We start from the raw sequence: 19995 nt of genomic DNA on the forward strand, positions 1-19995 counted from the left end.
TCTTTTCTCTAAAGAGTCTTGATTGACCATCTGTACTGCCCTCACAGATGACCATTCTCTGCACCCTGGAGTGAGGCTAACCTTGTAAACCTAGCAAAAACCCTCAAATACCTTCTGAGTGAATGGCTGTCATTGGGTGCTGTTGTCTCCACATGACAGATTTGGCGACTGAGGCTTAGAAATGTTCGGTATTCCATGGTCACCCAGCAGGAAAGTAGCAAAGCCAGCATTGTAATCCAGTCAGTCAACAATGCCAAAAGCTGCACTCTCTACCTCTGCCTACAACACACTCGTGCCTCCCCTGTTCTGGCATTTGTCATCCTTTGGCCTTAACATTCACCACTTTTCTTTAGTGGAGACTGCACCTAGAAGGCAGGAATCTTTGAAGGGCTCATTTTAGCGACAGCTCCAATCTAGTGCTCTGTGGGGCTCTTCGACAAGCCCTTCTCACCATCAACCGAAGGCTCCCAGCGCTACAGTCCCACCATGGAGATCCACCACAGCTTTCATCCCTTCAATTGTCCTTTCTCCCCATCTGATGGGTGGGAGCGGGGAAGGGATAGGCACTCTATCCAAATGCTGAAGGTCTAGGCTGGGCGGTGTGTGACTGCTTTTGCATCTGACATTAATCAGCATCCAGGGCAGATTCCCAAACCCTTTATCCCAGCACACAGCATGCCAATTCAGTTTTAAACAAGTGTAATTGCACAAGTAATACATTCTCATTGTAAACAAAAAATTGAACATTACAGATAAAATCCCCCAGCTCACACACTTTGACCCCTCTTCAGAGTAAGGTTATCAGGATAAGGTATCTCCCACACATCTTTTTATGTATGACTCCAATTGTGATTCTTGGACCAGCAGCAGCAGCATCACCTGAGAACTTAGAAACGCGAATTCTTGAGCTCCATCTCAGAATGAATCAAACGCTGCGAGTGGTACTCAGAACTGTTTGACAAGCCCTTCAGTGACGCTGATGCTCCCTCAAGTTTGAGAACTGGCCTAGCCCGCCCCCTCATTGCCGAGGAAACGGACAGTGCTCCCGGGCTCCCGTCCTGTATGCCTCGCCCCATGTATCTTTCTAGCTTCACCTCCCCCAAGCAATCCATCCTACCTTCACCCGCCAAGGTGGGCACATTCCCAGCCCTGGCTCAGGCTCTTCCCGCCATCTTCCTCTTTCAAAGTCTGTCCCTAAATGCTCCGGCTCAGGGCACACAGGAAGTGCTGCTCTAGTAGAGCCGGAGGGCACGACCCGGCCCGGCCAGTGGGCATGGGAGGGAGCGGCGGGGCGGGCCTGGGGGAAGCCAGCAGGACGGGCAGGCACGACCGCCGCCGCTCAGGGCTCCCCGGCCTCATCCCCTGACTCCGCCGCCTCCTCGATGCGGTCCGCGGCCTCAGGGTCGCCGGCCTCCTCCGCCCGGAAGCGCAGCAGGTGAGGAGTCCGCGGAGGTCCTCGTGCGCGGCCGAAGTTGCGGAGGCTGATGGCGGGGGAGGGCGCTCCTACTCCCAGGAAGCGGCCCAGCAGCGGCGTCTGCGCGGGGGGCGCCGGCCGGGCCAACCCAGGCGACACTTCCACCTGCAGGCTCTGCTCGGGGTCGTCGCTCACGCTGCGGGCGGGAGGGCGGGATGAGCGAGCCTCGGCGCCGCGCCGGGCCGGCGGCCTGGCTCTCCGGCGGGGGCGGGGGCGGGGGCGGGAGGGACCGAGTCATTGGCTCTCCGGAGCGGGGGCGGGGTCCTGGGGCCAGCGAGCCAGGTCAAGTCCTGCCGCCCCCAGCGCGGACCACTCACCGCAAGTTGAAAGTGGAGCCCAGGAAGGAAGGCCGCAGCGACTCGGCCACCGTGGCCACAGTGTACGGCGGCAGCGCCAAGCCTTCGTCCCAGTACGGGTCCTTCTCAGCCGGAGGCAGGTTCTGGTACATGTCGTCCACGGATAGCAGGGACACCTGGGGCGGGCAGCAGGTCAGAAGGATCCTCCCCTCCTCTCCATACGGGGCTGAGAGCTGGCAGGGAGGGAGAGCCCAAGGAGCTGTCCCCAGATCTCTGCTCACCTGCAAGTTGCGGTCTATAAGCTGGTTGGTTTCAAAGTCGTCATCATCCTCACCGAAGGGGTTGATGATCTGTTCAGCCACCTGCAGGTTGTAAGACAGTTTTCTGGGCTCAGAGCCCCATTCTCTGTCCCCAGATTTGGAATGGGCCCTGAGCCCATGTCTCTACAGAGAAACAGGCCGGCATGACCACCTGAAGTGCCCACCTTGAGCCAGCCAGCGTAGAAGAAGAACTGCAGCAGAGTGGTGAGAGGCACATACATGTCCAGGTCCCCCAGCACTGGCCCTGGCTCCTTGCCTGTCTCCAGAGGCTCCTGAGGTTTGGCAGCCCCTACCTCTGGCTCCACGAACTGGCGGCCAACGAGGGAGAGGGCAAAGAAGGAGTATACTGCTATGGTCACCACCTGGAGAAGGGGAAGCCGAGCTGAGTGGGACAGGGAAAAATGCCGTCCCTGCCCCTGAGGGCCAGTGGGGGAGTCTGACAAGTAATAAAAACATGCAGCAAGGTGTGGCAGCACCAGAGGGGACAGGGTCATCTCGGTGGGAGTCCAGGGAGGCTTTGAGGATGAGCCCTTAGCTGTTCAGTGTCTCCCTGAACTGAACTGCCCCAGGGCAGGTCCTCTCTCTAATTCTTCTCAGTGTCTCACACACAGCACAGAACAGACAGTAGGACTGGGACTGGGGAGGTGAGAGGCAGTTACTTGGGTGTAGACGAGGGGGATGCTAATCCAGTCATAGTGGAACAGCATGCTGCACTTGGCCCGGTACTTGTTCAGCTCCTGGTGGAACGGCAGGAAGAGGAAGTCAGTGGAGGTGAGGAAGGAAGAACGGGAAGAGAACAGCAGAGCCCGGCACAAACTAGGCCTGGGCCAGGTCTGGAGGCTCATTCTGCTCTCAGTGGTGTTATCAGGCTGGGGGGCCTATGACGGGAAGCAGTTTAGCAAAGTAATCGCAAGCACAGACCCTGCAGCCAGAATGTCTGAGTATGAATACCAGCTCCACTAACTAGCTGAGTGACTGGGGGCAAGTCTCTTTTCCACTCTCTGTAGCAGTTTCCTCATTGTGAGAGAGGGAAGATAATAATAGAACCTATCTCAAGGCTTGTTGTGGGGGTTCAATGAGTTAACATAGGTACGATGCTTCCAACAGTGTGCGGTACATACTTGGCACCATGTAAGTGTTGGGTACTAAAATTATTATTCCAGTTTGCAAAGCTAGGGGTAGGAGGGCAGATGGGCCTGGTCTTAGGCGGACTCACTTCCAGGAGCAGGCAGAGAGCAATGTCGTCGTGGATTCGCCCATCCCTCCGGGCCTGGGCCGCCAGGTTGGTGAACCAGACGCAGGGGACCCAGTACTTGTTGAAGTCGGATTTCAGGCTCTCAAATTTTTTCCTCTCTTCCTGGGACATGAAACCTGCAGGAAAAGTGGGTGGGGCGAAGACTCATCCTCTGCCGGCAGGACCCGCCGCCGCGGGGCCCTGGGGCGCCCCCTGGGGTCAGATCTCCCCTCCCCGGAGGCTCGCGGGTCAGTTCCCGGCCCGGGCCGCCCGGGGCTCCTCCAGCGCACCTGCGTCCACCACGTGCTCCATGGTGGGGAAGCGCTTGAGCACGCGGGTGCTGACCGAGCGCAGCACCAGCACCGACGCCAGGTTGGCGTAGCGGATAAGGGTGCGGCGCAGCAGGCGGCCGCGCTGGTCCACACCGTGCACGCTGGCCGAGATGACGCACATCAGCTGGTCTGGCAGCGGGATACTCGTGTACTGGGCCCACCAGCGGTTCACGACCAAAGTCACGTAGAAACCTGGTGGCCGCCATGGGTAGGGGGGACGGGAAGGGAAGATGGAGGGCCTGGGAGTCAGCGTGCCCTGCCCCCCAGCCAGAGTGCCTGGTCCAGGAGAGGGTGAACCAAGGTAGGGGGAAGGACACGTTTGGCTCCAGAGCCAGGCCTCGCTGTCAAGGGGACAACCTCTTCCTCTGGTCCCGCCCTGTTGTGCTAGACCCGGTGGGAAGGAAGGAGGAGTGCATACTTCCTCCGGCAGCGGAAAAGTGGTGGTTCAAGGCCAGGTAGTGGTTAACTTTGAGCCCTGCTTCCCATGAGGGAGGGTGTGTGTGTGTGTCACCTCTCTCCAGCTTCACTCTGGTACCCAGAGCAGGGTTGTGAGGCTAGCAGGTGTCTTGTGCCTTGTTGGGAGTGAGGGTCTAGCAAGTGACAAGCAAGGCCTAGCTCTCTGGAAATCCTGGACCAGCACGCAGCTCCCGTGCCTGCTGAGCCTGCTCTAGTTGAACTCCACGCTGTGCCGATGGGGTAATTCTGACCCTCAAAGCTATCAACCCGACAGCAAAGGTCAGGGAAGATGGTGAGAAGGATACCAGGGAGAACTGGAGGGAGCCTCACCCAGTACGAAGGACAAGGGGATGAGGTCCGCAGAGCGGTTGCAGTATCGGGCCACCTGAGCGTACACGTGCTTCTGCTCCTGGGTCAACAGCAGCCTGGGGAAGGTGAGGTGTAGGCCTGCATTACAGGGAGGTGGGCAGCCTGGTCCCCCGCAGGCCAGCCCTGAGCCCCCACCCGCACCCTCGCACCGGTAGGTGATGCTGAGCAGGGCATACAGCGCGATGAAGAGGAGGAACTCCTTGTAGAGGAGCTTGTAGATGCTTCCCCTCCAACGGAGAAGCAAGCCAGAGAAGCCTCCGAAGCGAGCCTCCGCCACTTTGAGGGTGTATGAAACCGTCATGGTGCTGGGAGCCTGGGGCAGGAGGTCACAAGAGCTGCCCCCAGAGCCGTCCCTCTCCCCCAGCAAGCCTTCTTAGTTTGCCTTCTCATCACCAAGCTTAGTTCCCCAGGCAGCCTCCCTTCAACTCTTGTCACACGCAACCCCGCCCCAGCCTTCACCCTGTGTCAGTAGACAAGGGGGGAGGAAGCTGCAGAGCAGACAAAGTACACCCCCGTCCTCTCCAGAACACAGTGGTAGATGGGTCAAGCCAGAATGGCGTGGGGCAAGGGGGAGCTGAGATGTACGCCCTCTCATGCTTGAGGCTTCCCCAAGCTCCTCTTCCACTTGTAGGGCGAGGAGTAGCCAGATCCTGAGCTGCTGAGGAACAGGAGACCCAACTCTGGCCCAGACGCCCCTGTCCCTTGGTGCCTTGCTCTCGAAGCTGATAGCTGGCCTCCCAAGACCCAGGGCACTCTCACCCCCACCCCACACCTGCCTACCTGCTCTGGGCAGCAGCCTGCGTTGAGGAAGGAGAACTGGGCTCACCTTCACCCCACACACACTTAAGTACGTTCTGGGCCCATAAAGTTTCACTGGACTGAGGTTATCATTGATGGATTGAGGCTGTCACCCAGCTTCCCCTGGTCCTGGGAACTGGATGTGTCTCCTTAACCCTGCAGGGCTGGGCTGGCCTTTGAGTGATAGAATTGCCATCTGCACTGACCACATAGCTCAGACAGGTGACACCATGTCCTTGAAGCCAGGATAACAGGCATTACTGTCCCATGCTCCAGGTGAGAAGACAGATGCATGATAAATTGTTATAATCAAACAGCTGCTGATCCCAGAGCACTGACTAAGTGACAGGCACTGTGCCAAAGGCTCCACCATATCCTCGTGGTATCCTGGAATCCTCCTCACAGCCCCACGAGGTAGGAATCATCCCCATTTCACAGCTGATGCTCCAAGAGGTAAATGACTTGCCCAAGGTCATACAGCTAGAATGTGTTGGAGGCAGGATTCAAGGCTGAAGCTGATGGACTTCAAAGGCTGGAAGTGGCCCAATTGGGCCTAAACAAAGGCTTGAGCCATGGGACCAGAGTCCTGTGCACTGGCCACACTGGCAGGCTTCTAGTCCAAGCTCTGGGGGGCCTGGCCCTTCCACATCCCCATCCCACAGGGCTGATGAGGCCCCAGATCTGAGACTCAGGCCTGGGGATGCAGACCCCCATCAGCCCTGTGTCTTACATCCTGACTCCTAGCGGCGCCCAGGATCTTGAGTGGCCTCAATTTCTTCATCAGTCAAACAGAGGAAATAATACCTGAAGCACCAGCTTGATTACCCGCCCAGTACTGACCTGCTGGGGTCAGGAGATCCAGTGCTAGCCCAGACCCACCACTATCCCAGTCTTGCTCCGCAAAAACTCAGGCGTGGTGTCCCTCTTCTGACCTGTCTTGGGAAGCTCCTTCCCCCGCACTGTGAGCTGGTTCTCAGCCTCAAGTGTTTCCTAAAGAGAGGAAGCGTGGAGAGGTGGTTAGGAGCACAAGCTCCGGAGTCAGACAGACCTGGGCTTGAGTTCTAGCTCTCTGTAACCTTGTACAAGTTACCTAATCTCTCTGAACTTCAGTTTTCTCCTCTGCAAAACAGGATCAATAACACCTTCCTCACAGGGCAATCAGGATTCAAAGAAACAATGCCGGGAGGCGGGAGCACTGCCATTACCATGAAAAGCCAAATCTGTTCCCTTTGGTTTCCGCCTACTGGTCCACTGCTGCATCCCAGAACCAGGCAGTCCTTCAGAGATTAAGAGGCAGAGACCTTTCCCCTGACACCCTGCCAGCCTGTCCCCAAGCCAAAGAGTGCCAGGTCTTGGCTTTTAAGCTGGGTTCACTTCTGACCCCCTCTTCTACCCATCACCAGCCTCTGGCCTACCTCCTTTTCACTGCTCCTTCAAGGTCCAGCTCAGAGCATCCTCCAGGAAGCCTACCCTGATCTTCCCCCAGGTCACTCCTCAAAGCCCTTTGGATTTCTCTCTCGCAGCAGGTGATGCTACTGGTCCTGATCTATCTACAGAGATCTCCCCTCCAGCCCATGAGACCCTTGAGGACAAGATTGCATCTGACTCATCTTGATAAAGCTGGGGAGGACTTGAACCTAGGCAGGCTTTTCTTTTCTTTTCTCTTTCTTTCTTTTTTTAATTTTTATATTTTGTCCTTTATAGCCTGAAAGGCAACTGGTCCTCCTCCCCATTTTTTTGTGAGAAACTTCCCAGATGAGCAAGGTCTGGAAACCTACCAATGGCCTGAGGAGTTATGTTCTTCTTCCAGGGCCCGGGTGAGATGTCAATATTTGGAAAGAACAGGACTTGTGTGTGTGTGTGTGTGTGTGTCCCACAGGTCTGGAAGACCCGGGACCTGACCTGGGGAGGGCAAGGTACAGCTCTGGGGCCTCAGCCATCATGGCCATGAGGCTCCTTCCCAAGCTCTTATCTGTGGCTTTCCTAGAGCATTCTGGGCTGCTTTCCACTTCAAGAGTGTCTTGTACCTGTGAAGTCAGGCCCTGAGGTCCTGGGAGCTTCTCTCTGACAGCGCTCCTTGAGGACAACCCAGCTGGCTGCATTTCACTCCTCTGCCTCCCTCCCCATCTGTGGCCCCTCACACTTCGCCTGTTACCAACACTCTGGATCACTGGGCTGTGCATTTCCCACAGAGCCACGGATAAAGGTACAGGACCTGAAGCCTTGCCTCAGGAGGGGGCAGTCCCCAGGCCCCACCCAGACCCTCCCTCCTGAGTCACCTTACCTCCCTTCCCTGCTGCTGACAGGTCCCTTTGATTTATGGTCCAGGAGAGGGAAGGACTCCACCATAAATCATTTACCGTGCCCTTCTTTATTGTCCTCTGCCTCTTGCCTCTCTGGTTCCAACCACCTCTGCCCCTCTCTCAGCCAAGAGCTGGATATATGGCTTGGCAGTTTACAACATGGAGTCTGGAGCCAGACTGCCCAGATTTGCAAGTCTGTACTCCGGCATGAACTACCTTTCTGACCTTGGGCAAGCCATTTACCCTCTCCGGGCTTCCTTTCTCCGTGGGGAAATGGGAATGATAATACCTATCTCATAGAGTTGTTGTGAATATTAAATGAATTAATATTTATAAAATGCTCTGAATAGCACATGGTAAGCTTGAAACGCTAATATAGTGCGGGAGATCAAAATTGGCCTCCCTGAAATATGTCTCTTTACCTTGATTATTTTCTCTGATGGATATTTGACCTCCTCCAAACTGCCTAAAGAATTTAACATAGAAGACCTGTTTCAGGAAGGAGCCACTGTCCTATGGTGGCTGTAATATAATGTAAAATAGATGTTACAATAGGAAAGGCACTAACAAGCGCATCTTATCAAAAATTCTGTCTCTCCCAGGCAACATTCTCTAGGTGGCCCTGCAAAGAGTTGCCAGACAAACATTTACGTTTATAAGGGAAACTTCCATTTGTAAAGGTATCTCCCTCTCTGTACTGGGAAGAGGGGGATGAGCTCATTTCTAGAAACTTATCAATGTGAAAGGTGAGGCCTTAAATCTGCATAATAACCTTACTCTTGTTTACTGTGCTTTTCTGTTAATCCCCCATAGCTGTCTCCTCCCCCACCCCCAACATCCTCCTTTGTCTACCTGAATATGCTATTTAAGGTGAAAACTTCCGCCATTGTGTTGAGAAACTCAGTTTCCCTGGTTTCTCCCATGTATACATGTTATTAAACTTAGTATTATTTTCTCCTGCTAACCTGTCTTTTAATTATTTGGCCAGCCATAAGAACCTTAAGGGAAAGGGTGGAGGGAGATTCTCCCTCTTCCCCCACAGTAGCTGGCTATTAGCATCTCTCTTCTCTCTGGTCCGGCTTTTTTTTTTTTTTTTTGTGAGGAAGATTAGCCCTGAGCTAACATCCGATGATGCCAATCCTCTTTTTGCTGAGGACGATTGGCCCTGGGCTAACATCCGTGCCCATCTTCCTGCACTTTATATGGGATGCCCGCCACAGCATGGCTTGACAAGCAGTGTGTTGGTGTGCGCCCGGGATCCGAACCTGCGAACCCCAGGACGCCAAAGCAGAACGCGTGCACTTAGCCGCTACGCCACCGGGCCAGCCCTGCTGGTCCGGCTTTAGCACTTCCGCCTCTGCATCCACCAAGGACACCTGAGATCTCCTTATTGCTGGATCCATCAGCTCCTTCCCGAGTCTTAACCTTACTTGGCGTCTCTCATTCTTGAGAGACTTCCTTGACCTCTGTGACACGACACTGCCAAGAGATTCTGACTCTGAGCTGCCAAGGGAGCACAGAGTGTGGGACATGTGCTCAACTAGGTGCAGCGGGCCTGAGAGCATCTCCTGTGGGATGAAGACCCAGAGAGCTCAGAAAAAACTCAGCTTGGGCAGAGGTTGTGAGAGTCTTGAGGGAATGAGAAAGGGCACTAGTAAGAGGGGCATGGAGACATGGAGCAGTGTAGGAGGAGGACAGGCGCAAGGACAGAGAACCAGTGACCCCCAGAAAAGTCAGGCAATGGTGAATAGTGGAGTCAGACATCTCGGGTTCAGATCTTGACTCTGCCCCTTGGTAGCTGTATTTCACCTTGGGCAAGAAGCTTAACCCCTTGAGCCTCAGTTTCTCATCTGTGAAATGGGGGTAATAATCACATCCACATCATAAGGTTACTGTGAGCAGTCAATAAGATAAATGCTTAGCCCAGTGCCTGGTACATGGCAGGTGCATAAGATCCATTAATGGTAGCATATGTTACACTGCGGGAGGAGGCAGAGCAGGCTGCCAGGCTCTTCAGTTACAGCATCCAGGAAGACCTCCTTCTTGTGTCCTGGTTCCAGAGGAGGGCTCAAGAATCTTGTTAACCTCCCAAGGAGAGAAGTCAGTGAAGGATAACAGAACATGCCACCCCAAAATACGCCACTTTGGCATGTTGATTATTTTCAGGTGTAGGCGCTTGAAAAACAGCAAATGCAGGGAAAGGCTTTCTCTAAACTCCCCTTATCTACCTAAAGACAGATCCTTCACAAGGAACTCAATGGTCATAAATCGCCTTCCTGGGAGTTTCATCTCACAGCAGAGGAGACTGGAAGTCTATATATACAGCATTAAGACAAACGTTGTCACAAACCATCATTCTCCCATCCATTCTTCTTAGGGTCCATTCATCTTCCCTAGAAATCATTTACTCTCCCCTAAGAAGCCTACATTCCTCTTCCCCATTCCCTATTAAGATGGTATTTAAGCCTGAATTCTAAGCCACATGGGAGAGTTACTCGTTTTTCCCCTGGGTATCTCCCATGTATACATAAGTTATACATGTTAATAAATTTCTGTTTGTTTTCCTTTTGTTAATATGTCTTTTTGTTGAAGAGTCCCATCCGAAAACCTAAGATGCGTGGAGGTAGTTTTGACTCCTGTACAAAGTTCTAACTCCCATTACCTTAGAATATGACTGTATTTGGCAATAGGACCTTTAAAAGGTAATTAAGTTAAAATGAGGCCTTTAGGTGGGCCCTAATCTGATTTGACTGGTATTATGAGAAGAGATTAGGACACACAGAGAAAAAGATCACGTGAAGTCAGTGAGAGAAGATCTCCATCTACAAACCAAGAGAAAGGCCTCAAAAGAAATCAACCTTGGGCCGGCCCCATGGCTTAGGGGTTAAGTGCGCGCGCTCCGCTGCTGGCGGCCCAGGTTCGGATCCCGGGTGCGCACCGACGCACCATTTCTCCGGCCATGCTGAGGCCACGTCCCACATACAGCAACTAGAAGGCTGTGCTACTATGACATACAACTATCTACTGGGGCTTTGGGGGAAAAAAATAAAAATAAATAAATAAAAGAAATCAACCTTGTCCATACCTTGACCTGGGACTTCCAGCTTCCAGAACTGTGAAAAAATAAATTTCTGTTGTTTAAGCCACTTAGTGTGTGGTATTTTGTTATGGCAACCTTAGCAAATTAATACAATGACATTTTGCTTTATTTTTCAAATGTAAAATTGCAATATCAAATATGCCGTTTCAAACTATACATGCCTCAGCACCATTTCCCCTGTGGATTTGCCCCTTTTTTTTTTTTTTTTGCTGAGGAAGATTCACCCTGAGCTAATGTCTGCTGCCAATCTTTCTCTTTTTGCTTGAGGAAGATTAGCCCTGAGCTGACATCCGTGCCAATCTTCCTCTATTTTGTATGTGGGATGCCACCACAGCATGGCCACAGCTGAGTGGTGTAGGTGGCGTGCCTGGGAACTGAACCTGGGACGTCAAAGTGGAGCACACTGAACTTAACCACCAGGCCACAGGGCTGGCCCTGGCTTTGTCCTTTCTGACTCCACCACTGCCATCTCTCCCCTGGAAAATTGTTGACCTGTAAGATAAAGACCAAACTCCTGAGTATGGCACTTAAGGCTTTCCTGCCCACCCCCTCTCCCACTCTCCCTTACTCATCTGAGCTACTAGTATTTCTCCACATCTCGGGCTGTTTTGATTCTCCCTTCAGTGGCCATGAAGGGCAAGGTTAGAGAAGTAGGCCCTTGTGGGCCTGATGAGGGATTGGTGGGATGGCCATATGGAGGGAGAATGAAATGGAGATGAGACTAAAGCTGAGGAGACCAGGAAGGTGCTGTAGCAGTAATCCCAACCAGAGAGACTGACTCGGATTAGGGTGTGAGGGGAGGATGGAGCGAAGTGGATCGATTTCAGAGATATTTGGGAGATAAAACTGACAGGGATTGGGTACTTGATAAATATTTGTTGACTTTTCTGGCTACTCTTTCTTTTTTTTTTTTTATAATTTTATTTATTTATTTATTTTCCCCCGAAGCCCCAGTAGATAGTTGTACATCACAGTTTCACATCCTTCTAGTTGCTGTACGTGGGACGCAGCCTTAGCATGGCTGGAGAAGCGGTGCGTCGGGGCGCGCCCGGGATCCGAACTTGGTCCGCCAGCAGCAGATTGCGAGCACTTACCCGCTAAGCCACAGGGCAGGCCCTACTCTTTCTAAAGTAAGCTCTTTGGTTACTCTTCTGTTTACTTTCTTCATAGCGCTTTTCACAGCCTGCAATTACCTTGTTTATATACTTGCCCATTGTCTGTTTCCATCAAGCAGAATGTAAACTAAATGAGGGCTGCAACCTTGACCAGTGTTATTCAGACAGTGCTTGGCACTTAGCAGGTGCTCTCAATAAATCTTTGAGGACTGAATGGCTTAATAATTTTTTGTGTGTGTGAGGAAGATCAGCCCTGAGCTAACATCCATGCCAATCCTCCTCTTTTTGCTGAGGAAGACCAGCTCTGAGCTAACATCTATTGCCAATCCTCCTTTTTTTTTCCCCTTTTCCTCCCAAAGCCCCAGTAGATAGTTTTATGTCATAGTTCCACATCCTGCTAGTTGCTGTATGTGGGACGCCGCCTCAGCACTGGCCGGATAAGTGGTGCGTCAGTGCGCGCCTGGGATCCGAACCTGGGCTGCCAGTAGCAGAGCGCGCGCACTTAACCGCTAAGCCACGGGGCCGGTCCCTGAATGGTTTAATAATTGATTGGATGGTACAGAGTGAGGGCAGAGAGGCACGGAGGATGAGAAGGCCAGGAGGAGGCCTGTGATCCTGGGACAAACACTCCAGAGGGGTTAAGACCCCACCTCTCTCTGTCTCTGGCCCTGGGAAGGGAGGGCATGGACCAGGGGTCTAGGAGTCCAGAGGTCCTCGGGACCACCTGCCCAATTGTCCATCGCTAGATTTGAGAAAATTCAATTCCCATTCTTCACTTTCTAGCCTTTTGGCTGCTGACTCAGGGCAGCGGGTGTTTTCAGGGAAAGGGAATGGGGACCCCGCTGGAACCTAACTCCTGCCCCTCAAGAGTGTGGAAGTAGCAGAAGATGTGGCCAGGCGCATAGTAAAAGCATTGAATGCCAGCCTCTGCTTGACCCCAAAATCTAGCATGGCAGCCCCAACCCCCAATTTCACCCTGCAAGCCAGGCTCGGGAGTGTGCAATACCTCCCAGGCTCTAAAGGGGGCAGCACTGGGCTGGACCTGGGCGCTCTGATCCAGGGCGTGGGAGGAGCGCCCTGTCCCGGGCGCTTAAAGGGGAAAGCGAGCGCTGTCCCACCTCTTCCTCCAGTGCATCTAGTTACTGGGGAGGCTCCCCAGATGCCGAGCTTCACTCCCCACTTATGCCCGGCATAAGCCCCGAAGGATGGGGAAAGAAGGGGGCAACTATTAGCGGGACTGTCATTCACCAGGGCTGGGTGGTGGGGGGACGGGGAAACGGCTGGACCCTACAGCCTGGTTACACCCGCATGGCGACTGGCAGTATGACCTGCGTCTTTAAGGCGTAGGCAGGAGGCTGGGCTTGAGGTGCGTTGGTGGGAGGAGGAGCTTCTTGATAAACGTGAGGCCTGAGGAGGGGCGTGGCCTCTCTGTGACTCGGCGCCAGGAAGGGGGCGGGCTCTTCATCACGAGACGCCGGGGAGGCGGGCAGGGGTTCATTGATAAAAACGCCCGGCTCCCTCGGGCGCGAGCGCAGCGTAGCAAGTTCAGGCAGCGCTACGCGCGGCCCGGGCCAGGCGGAACCGGGAACAAGCCGGGCCCGCGCTGCGACGCGCCGCCTGCATGGAGCCCGCCGCCGGCTTCCTGTCCCCGCGCCCCTTCCCGCGTGTGGCCGCCCCGCCCGCGCCGCCCGCTGGGCCTGGGCCGCCTCCGAGTGCCATGCCGGGACCTGAGCTGGAGATGCTAGCCGGCCCGCCAGCGCCGGACCCCGGGCGCCTCATCACGGACCCGTGCAGCGGCCGCACCTACCTCAAGGGCCGCCTATTGGGCAAGGTAAGCTGGGGGGTGGTGCTAGTGAGGGTGGAGGGAGGCCCTGCTGGCCTCTTTGCCGGCGCCGGGCGGGGTGGGAGCGCTTGTCCCCCGCGCGGGGACGTCTGCCAGCCAGATCTGGCCTCCCCTGGAACGCCCTGCCTGATGCCCCCTCCTCATAGGGGGGCTTCGCCCGCTGCTACGAGGCCACTGACACAGAGACCGGCAACGCCTACGCGGTCAAAGTCATCTCGCAGAGCCGCATCACCAAGCCGCATCAGCGCGAGAAGGTGGGCCCGGGCCCGGGCCCAGGCCCAGTGGACGAGGGGTGGAGTGCGGTCTGTGGCGTGGGAGCCCTTGAAGGATAACAACCTCGGGCCCCCATTGCAGATCCTAAACGAGATCGAGCTGCACCGCGGCCTGCAGCACCGCCACATCGTGCGTTTCTCGCACCACTTTGAGGATGCCGACAACATATACATTTTCCTGGAGCTCTGCAGCCGAAAGGTGAGGGATGGGGGTGGGGGTGGGGTAGGGAAAGAGGGCCTTAAGATCTAAAGCTGGAACCCTGGCTCTTCCTCAGGGAGCACAGATGGAGGGAGAGTCAGGGAGGGTGGACCAGGGGCTGAGGGAGTGGCTCTCTACAGTCCCTGGCCCACATCTGGAAGGCCCGGCACACCCTGTTGGAGCCCGAGGTGCGCTACTACCTGCGGCAGATCCTTTCCGGACTCAAGTACTTGCACCAGAAGGGCATCTTGCACCGAGACCTCAAGCTGGGTGAGACTCCTGGGCCAGCTGGATGGGGGGGTTGGGGAGGCAGAGAGAAAGGAGTCTAACACACTTCTCTGCCCCCTCCCAGGAAATTTTTTTATCACCGAGAACATGGAACTGAAAATGGGGGATTTTGGGCTGGCAACCCGGTTGGAGCCCCCAGAGCATAGGAAGAAGTGAGTGTTTGAGAAGGGGGTGGTGACCACAGTCTGTGCGTGACATGGATGACATGCGAGACAGATAGTGAGTGTGTATGTGGGAGGAAGGATGACTTCCTCATGTGTGTGTGATAGATGGGGAAGGGATGATGGGCTGTTTGTGTGTGTGTGTTTGAAGTTGGAGTCACAGCCTGGGTTACTGGGACTGGTGGAGAGGCTGAGGGTCCTATGGATGTCTGAGTCCCTGAAACAGATGGGGGTGTAAGGATTCTTGGAGGTATATCACTGATCCTGTGTGTGGATAGGGGAAAGAGACATAAGCAACGTGTGTGAGACAGACTGAGAATGTGGAGATGGCAGGACATGACACCCTGTGTCTGTAAGAAGACTCTGCTGTGGCCACGACGACTGGCTGTGAGTGACATAGACAGCATGTGTGGCAGATGAGTGTTTATGGGGGATGTGACAGCTGGTGTTGGTGTGTGTATGGCACAGACCATAGGAAGTGACAGCTTGTATGGGTGTCTGACAGACAGGAGTGGGGGTAGGAGGAAGGGATCAGTGATGGACCTTCTGTTGACCCTGGTGGAGGAGACAGGGTTGGGGTTCAGGGCCTCCCCCGGTCCTGCAGAGCAGCTGAGCAGCTGGGCCGGGCGGGTGGGTGGGGACTCAGCTGCCATGCCAGGCATCCATTGTCCCAGGACAAGCAGTTTTCTGGCCTTCAGTGACAGGCAGCTGCTTTGTCTGGACTCACAGTGGGGGCAGGGATGGAGGGGCTAGCCGGACTCCGTCTGAATCTTCCCCTCTCCTCCTGCTCCTCACCCCTCTTCAGGACCATCTGTGGCACCCCCAACTATGTGGCTCCAGAAGTGCTGCAGAGACAGGGCCATGGCCCCGAGGCAGACGTGTGGTCCCTGGGCTGTGTCATGTGAGTCTCAGGGTCATCTGCACACAGGTGGGTGCACAAGGCGGGCATACCTTCCACTCTACTCCTGACCCCCTTCTCTCTGCCCCACAGGTATACGCTGCTATGTGGGAGCCCCCCGTTTGAGACCGTTGACCTGAAGGAGACGTACCGCTGCATCAAACAGGTTCACTACACGCTGCCCGCCAGCCTCTCACTGCCTGCCCGGCAGCTACTGGCCACCATCCTTCGAGCCTCGCCCCAAGACCGCCCCTCAATTGACCAGATCTTGCGCCATGACTTCTTTACCAAGGTCTGTGGCTCACCAGACACCTAAGTCCAGTCTGCATAGTCTCAGGAGATTGAAGGGGGGCAGGTGATAGGACCCCTGGGGCCTCTCTTCTCTACTCACATGACTCCCCTCCTCAGGGCTACACCCCCGACCGGCTCCCTGTCAGCAGCTGTGTGACAGTCCCAGACCTGATACCCCTTAACCCAGCTAAGATTCTACTTGTCAAAGTTACCAAGAGCCTCTTTGGCAGGAAGAAGAACAAGAGTGAGTCTGGGATGTCAGTGGTTTTGACAGTACACAGGGGCAGGGGCCTTGTATGCCCCCCATACATTGTGGGGGCATGGAGTGCCTGTGGCCCCTGGGGATAGTGTGTTGTACGGGCACTTGGGTATGCCTCTTTGTAGCATCCCTGTGGGAAGCAGGGGGGCTGGGCAGAATACTAAGGGCTATATCTCCCCCCACAGGTAAGAACCATCCTGAGGAGCGAGACGAGGTCTCCTGTTTGGTGAATGGCCTCACTCGGACATCCATTGGCCATCAGGATGCCAGGGCTGAGGTGAGGTGCTCACGTGGGCAGTGTTCCCCTGACTCACCCCCACCCTCGCAGCTGTGGGAAGCCCGGGATAAAAAAGGCTGGTGAAGCATCTAGCCTCGTAGATTGGCTGTGTCTCATTAGCCAGGTGGGGCTGACCTGGGGTGCCCTGGGTTCCAGGCCAGGGCTGGGGCGGGGACTCTCAAGGATTTGGATTGCGGGGCCTGTCTCACTGCCTTCCCCTACCCAACCCTCCAGGCTCCAGCAGCTTCTGGTCCAGCCCCTGTCAGCCTGGTAGAGACAGCACTTGAAGACAGCTCACCCCGTGGGACACTGGCGAGTAGTGGAGATGGTGAGCAACCTGGAGAATGAGAGGTGCTAGAGGTGGCTGGGGCTGAGACCAGGGACCAGAGGGAAGTAGTGGACAGGGGGACATGGCCTGGGTCCTGGGGAACTAATGCCTGATTCCCGGTGCTCTGTTCCCTTCAGGGTTTGAAGAAGGTCTGACTGTGGCCACAGTGGTGGAGTCAGCCCTCTGTGCTCTGAGAAACTGCCTTGCCTTCATGCCCCCAGGTAAGGGTGATACATGTGTATGGGATGGGAGTTCTTTGGCTGAGAGGCCAGGAGCAGGTCCTCACTCCTTCCCCTCTATGACAGCGGAACAGAACCCGGCTCCCCTGGCGCAGCCAGAGCCTCTGGTGTGGGTCAGCAAGTGGGTTGACTACTCCAACAAGTTTGGCTTTGGGTATCAACTGTCCAGCCGCCGTGTGGCTGTGCTCTTCAACAATGGCACACACATGGCCCTGTCAGCCAATAGAAAGTAAGTGCTGTCTTGTTATGAGGTGCCTGGTATCCAGGCCATTGTACCCAGCAGGGCTGCACCGTGGTGTGTGCTTCCAAGCTCAGGGGCCTGGGGTCTCTCGGGAGGGGTGTTGGTGCAGGGCTCCCTCTGACCTCTGTCTCCTCCCCTCCAGGACTGTGCACTACAACCCCACCAGCACAAAGCACTTCTCCTTCTCTGTGGGTGCTGTGCCCCGGGCCCTGCAGCCTCAGCTGGGTGTCCTGTGGTATTTTGCCTCCTACATGGAGCAGTGCCTCATGAAGGTGTGTGGACTGGGGTGGGGCACATTGAGGACTAACACATCCTGATCCCTTCTTCACCTTTGGGTGGTGCTCAATGCTAGAGGCATCGATGGGGAGGGGCCTGACTCACGTCAGACAGGTGACCTGCCCTTGCCCCCAGGGTGGCGATCTGCCCAGTGTGGAAGAGATGGAGGTACCTGTCCCTCCACTCCTGCTGCAGTGGGTCAAGACTGACCAGGCCCTACTCATGCTGTTCAGTGATGGCACCGTCCAGGTAAGAGCCCCTCCTGGAGCTGGGGGAAGGTCTGGGAGGCCCAGGGTGCTGGCAAGGAAGCTGGACCTGGGGCCTAGGCCCTGACCAGTGCCACTCTCCCGTGCACAGGTGAATTTCTATGGAGACCACACCAAGCTGATCCTCAGTGGCTGGGAGCCCCTCCTGGTGACTTTTGTGGCCCGCAATCGCAGCGCCTGTACTTACCTCGCCTCCCACCTTCGGCAGCTGGGCTGTTCCCCAGACCTGCGGCAGCGGCTCCTCTATGTTCTGCGCCTGCTCCGGGACCGCTGCCCAGCCTAGGACCCAACCCTCAGAGTAGGCCACAACCCAAGCCCTGGGGCCTGAGGCTTGTGCCTCTGGGGCTCTGGCCCTTGCGTTTGTGGCCTCCCTGTCCCTTTGGTGCCTCACTGGGGGCTCTGGGCCAAATCCCCCAGGGAATCAGGGACCAGCTTTACTGGGTTGCAGGCTCCCTGTCCTAGCTGCCTCCAACCCCTTCTCCAAGAAAAACCTGAGCCTTAGCCCCCAGCTAGGGGGCGTTATTTATGGACCACTTTTATTTATTGACACATTTATTTATTGAGATGTGAGCCCCAGGGAAGGCCTCCTCCTGGGATAATAAACCGTTTTGCAGAATTGGGGGGGCCTCCTCACTCGCAGTACAGCCCGTGGACCATGGCCACGGCGAAGAGCGAGGCGTTGGTGACGGCGGCGGAGGCCAGCCCGTCCCGCGCCGCGTCCCAGAGCGCGCGGCTCACCACGCGCACGCCCTGCCCGGCGCGCGGCCCCAGCACCACGCTGCACACCAGCTTGTAGCGCGGCGGGCTGAGCTCGCGCAGGCGCACGCGCACCAGCTCGCACAGCTCCCGCGCCAGCGGCCCGGCCTCGGCGCCCGAGTAGCGCGCGTCGCGCAGCCCCGCGGCCAGTGCCGCCTCCAGGGCCCGCTGTGCGCGCGCGGCCTCCCAGCGCTCCCCGGGCGCCGGCTCTGTGCGGTATGAAGGCGCCGCGCGACGGGCGGGCGCTAGCGGCAACCCCGAGAAGCTGAGCCGCGAGCCTAGAGGAGGCACTGGGCCCAGGGACGGTCGCCGACCCCCCGGGCCCGGGCCTGGTCCGGCCAGTGAGTTGCGGCGTGAAAAGGACGAGACCAGGCCCAGCACGCAGCCGTGGCAGGAGGCCGGGCCTGGCCCTGCTGGTCGGGCCTCATCAATGCTGGGCAGGCGGCCTGGGGGTCGCACCGGTGATAGTTTCAGCCCGGGATCTTGGGCAGACTCCTCCTCCTGGCGTCTGGGGAGCACAGGTCTGCCAGCCATGGACCTGCCGGCTGGAAGACCCACACTTGGACAGGATGGCCTTCACTGGCCATCTTTGTACACCATCCAGTCTCTTACTCGGTGATGAGGGTTTTTACTCCCTGACCCCTTCTTACCTCTGTTTTTGGGACAGGTGAATCAACTAGTCCGGAGCTGTGTGGTTTCCTAGGTGCTTAGGGCTTAAGGGCTGTACATAAGCAAGGGAAGAGATGCTGCTCAGATTGTCCTCTGGGGCTAGTCCCTGCCCCTGAGCCCCCCTTTCCCCTGGGCACTGTGGAGGTTAGCTAATGAGCTCCAGGTATGCCTCCTGCTCTCCCTTCCACCTGACTTTGCCAGCAGGAGAAGAGGGGGATGTATCTGCCCTTTGCCTCAGTCTAGATGGTGGTGCCTCCAACCCCTAACCAGAGGGCTGGGACAGACAGACCCAACTGCTTCAACCCCACAGATCCTTCTAGCCCTGTGGGTATTGAATCCAGTCATCTTCCACCCCTCCCTGCTCCTAGGGTGGTTGGCACAAAGATCTCCCCCATAACTGGCTGAGGCTGGGGGCGGGTGACTCAGGAAGCTCCTTCCACCCTCTGCCTTTGGCCTCTGGTCTTACCTCCAGAATCAGTCTGGGATGGCTGCCCTCTTCTCCCGAAACTCCCGCAGGCACCTGAGTCACCTGCAGGCTCGGCCTCCGAGCTCTCTCCTAGCTCCACAGCCCTTGCCCTGCTGGCCTAACGGGCAGGTGGGAGGGTGAGGGCCCCTTGCCTGTGTTGTGGAGTTGCCATGGGTTGCTGGACAAGCATTCCTCCCTTCCTGTTCCCTCCTTCCTGTCCTGGCTCTGGCTTAACCAGGGAGTGTTACTACCCTGAATACATGCTGAGTGCAGGTGCCCGAGTCATCAGGGGAAAGGGGACAGCAAGGACTTAGAGGCCAGGGGCATACTACCATGACGAGGATGAGTGAGGGGGCAGATGTAGAGCAAGGCTGTGGTCAGAAAGGTGTCCTCCTACCCCATTTGAGCTACTGTCCATTTCGACCCGTGTGAAAACTGGCTCTTCGCTCTTGTGAGCAAGTTGCAGAGG

The 19995-nt window shown here is 56.1% G+C and overlaps 3 protein-coding genes across 3 annotated transcripts; 1 reads left to right on the forward strand and 2 right to left on the reverse strand.

Moving 5' to 3' along the window:
* Positions 1-682: 682 nt before the first annotated feature.
* Positions 683-4831, reverse strand: BEST4 (bestrophin 4). Its single transcript, XM_058552215.1, has 9 exons — positions 4631-4831; positions 4443-4537; positions 3615-3848; positions 3307-3461; positions 2750-2827; positions 2255-2452; positions 2052-2132; positions 1792-1946; positions 683-1610 (listed from the first exon to the last, which is right to left on the reverse strand). Exons 1-9 carry the CDS (start codon positions 4780-4782, stop codon positions 1340-1342), a joined length of 1419 nt encoding a protein of 472 aa, XP_058408198.1. The 5' UTR covers positions 4783-4831; the 3' UTR covers positions 683-1339.
* Positions 4832-13239: 8408 nt separating this feature from the next.
* PLK3 (polo like kinase 3) lies at positions 13240-18251 on the forward strand. The gene is made up of 15 exons (XM_058552216.1): positions 13240-13628; positions 13787-13894; positions 13995-14111; positions 14252-14381; positions 14464-14551; positions 15366-15461; positions 15552-15750; positions 15867-15993; positions 16194-16285; positions 16520-16613; positions 16751-16834; positions 16919-17081; positions 17236-17365; positions 17505-17618; positions 17727-18251. The coding sequence occupies exons 1-15, from the start codon at positions 13419-13421 to the stop codon at positions 17916-17918; spliced, it is 1944 nt and encodes a 647-aa protein (XP_058408199.1). The 5' UTR covers positions 13240-13418; the 3' UTR covers positions 17919-18251.
* An 11-nt stretch (positions 18252-18262) lies between these two features.
* DYNLT4 (dynein light chain Tctex-type 4) lies at positions 18263-18998 on the reverse strand. Its single transcript, XM_058552219.1, has one exon. It carries the CDS (start codon positions 18923-18925, stop codon positions 18266-18268), a length of 660 nt encoding a protein of 219 aa, XP_058408202.1. The 5' UTR covers positions 18926-18998; the 3' UTR covers positions 18263-18265.
* Positions 18999-19995: the final 997 nt, after the last annotated feature.

Source organism: Diceros bicornis, chromosome 13 (genome assembly GCF_020826845.1).
Source record: "Diceros bicornis minor isolate mBicDic1 chromosome 13, mDicBic1.mat.cur, whole genome shotgun sequence".
Taxonomy (NCBI): Eukaryota; Metazoa; Chordata; class Mammalia; order Perissodactyla; family Rhinocerotidae; genus Diceros; species Diceros bicornis.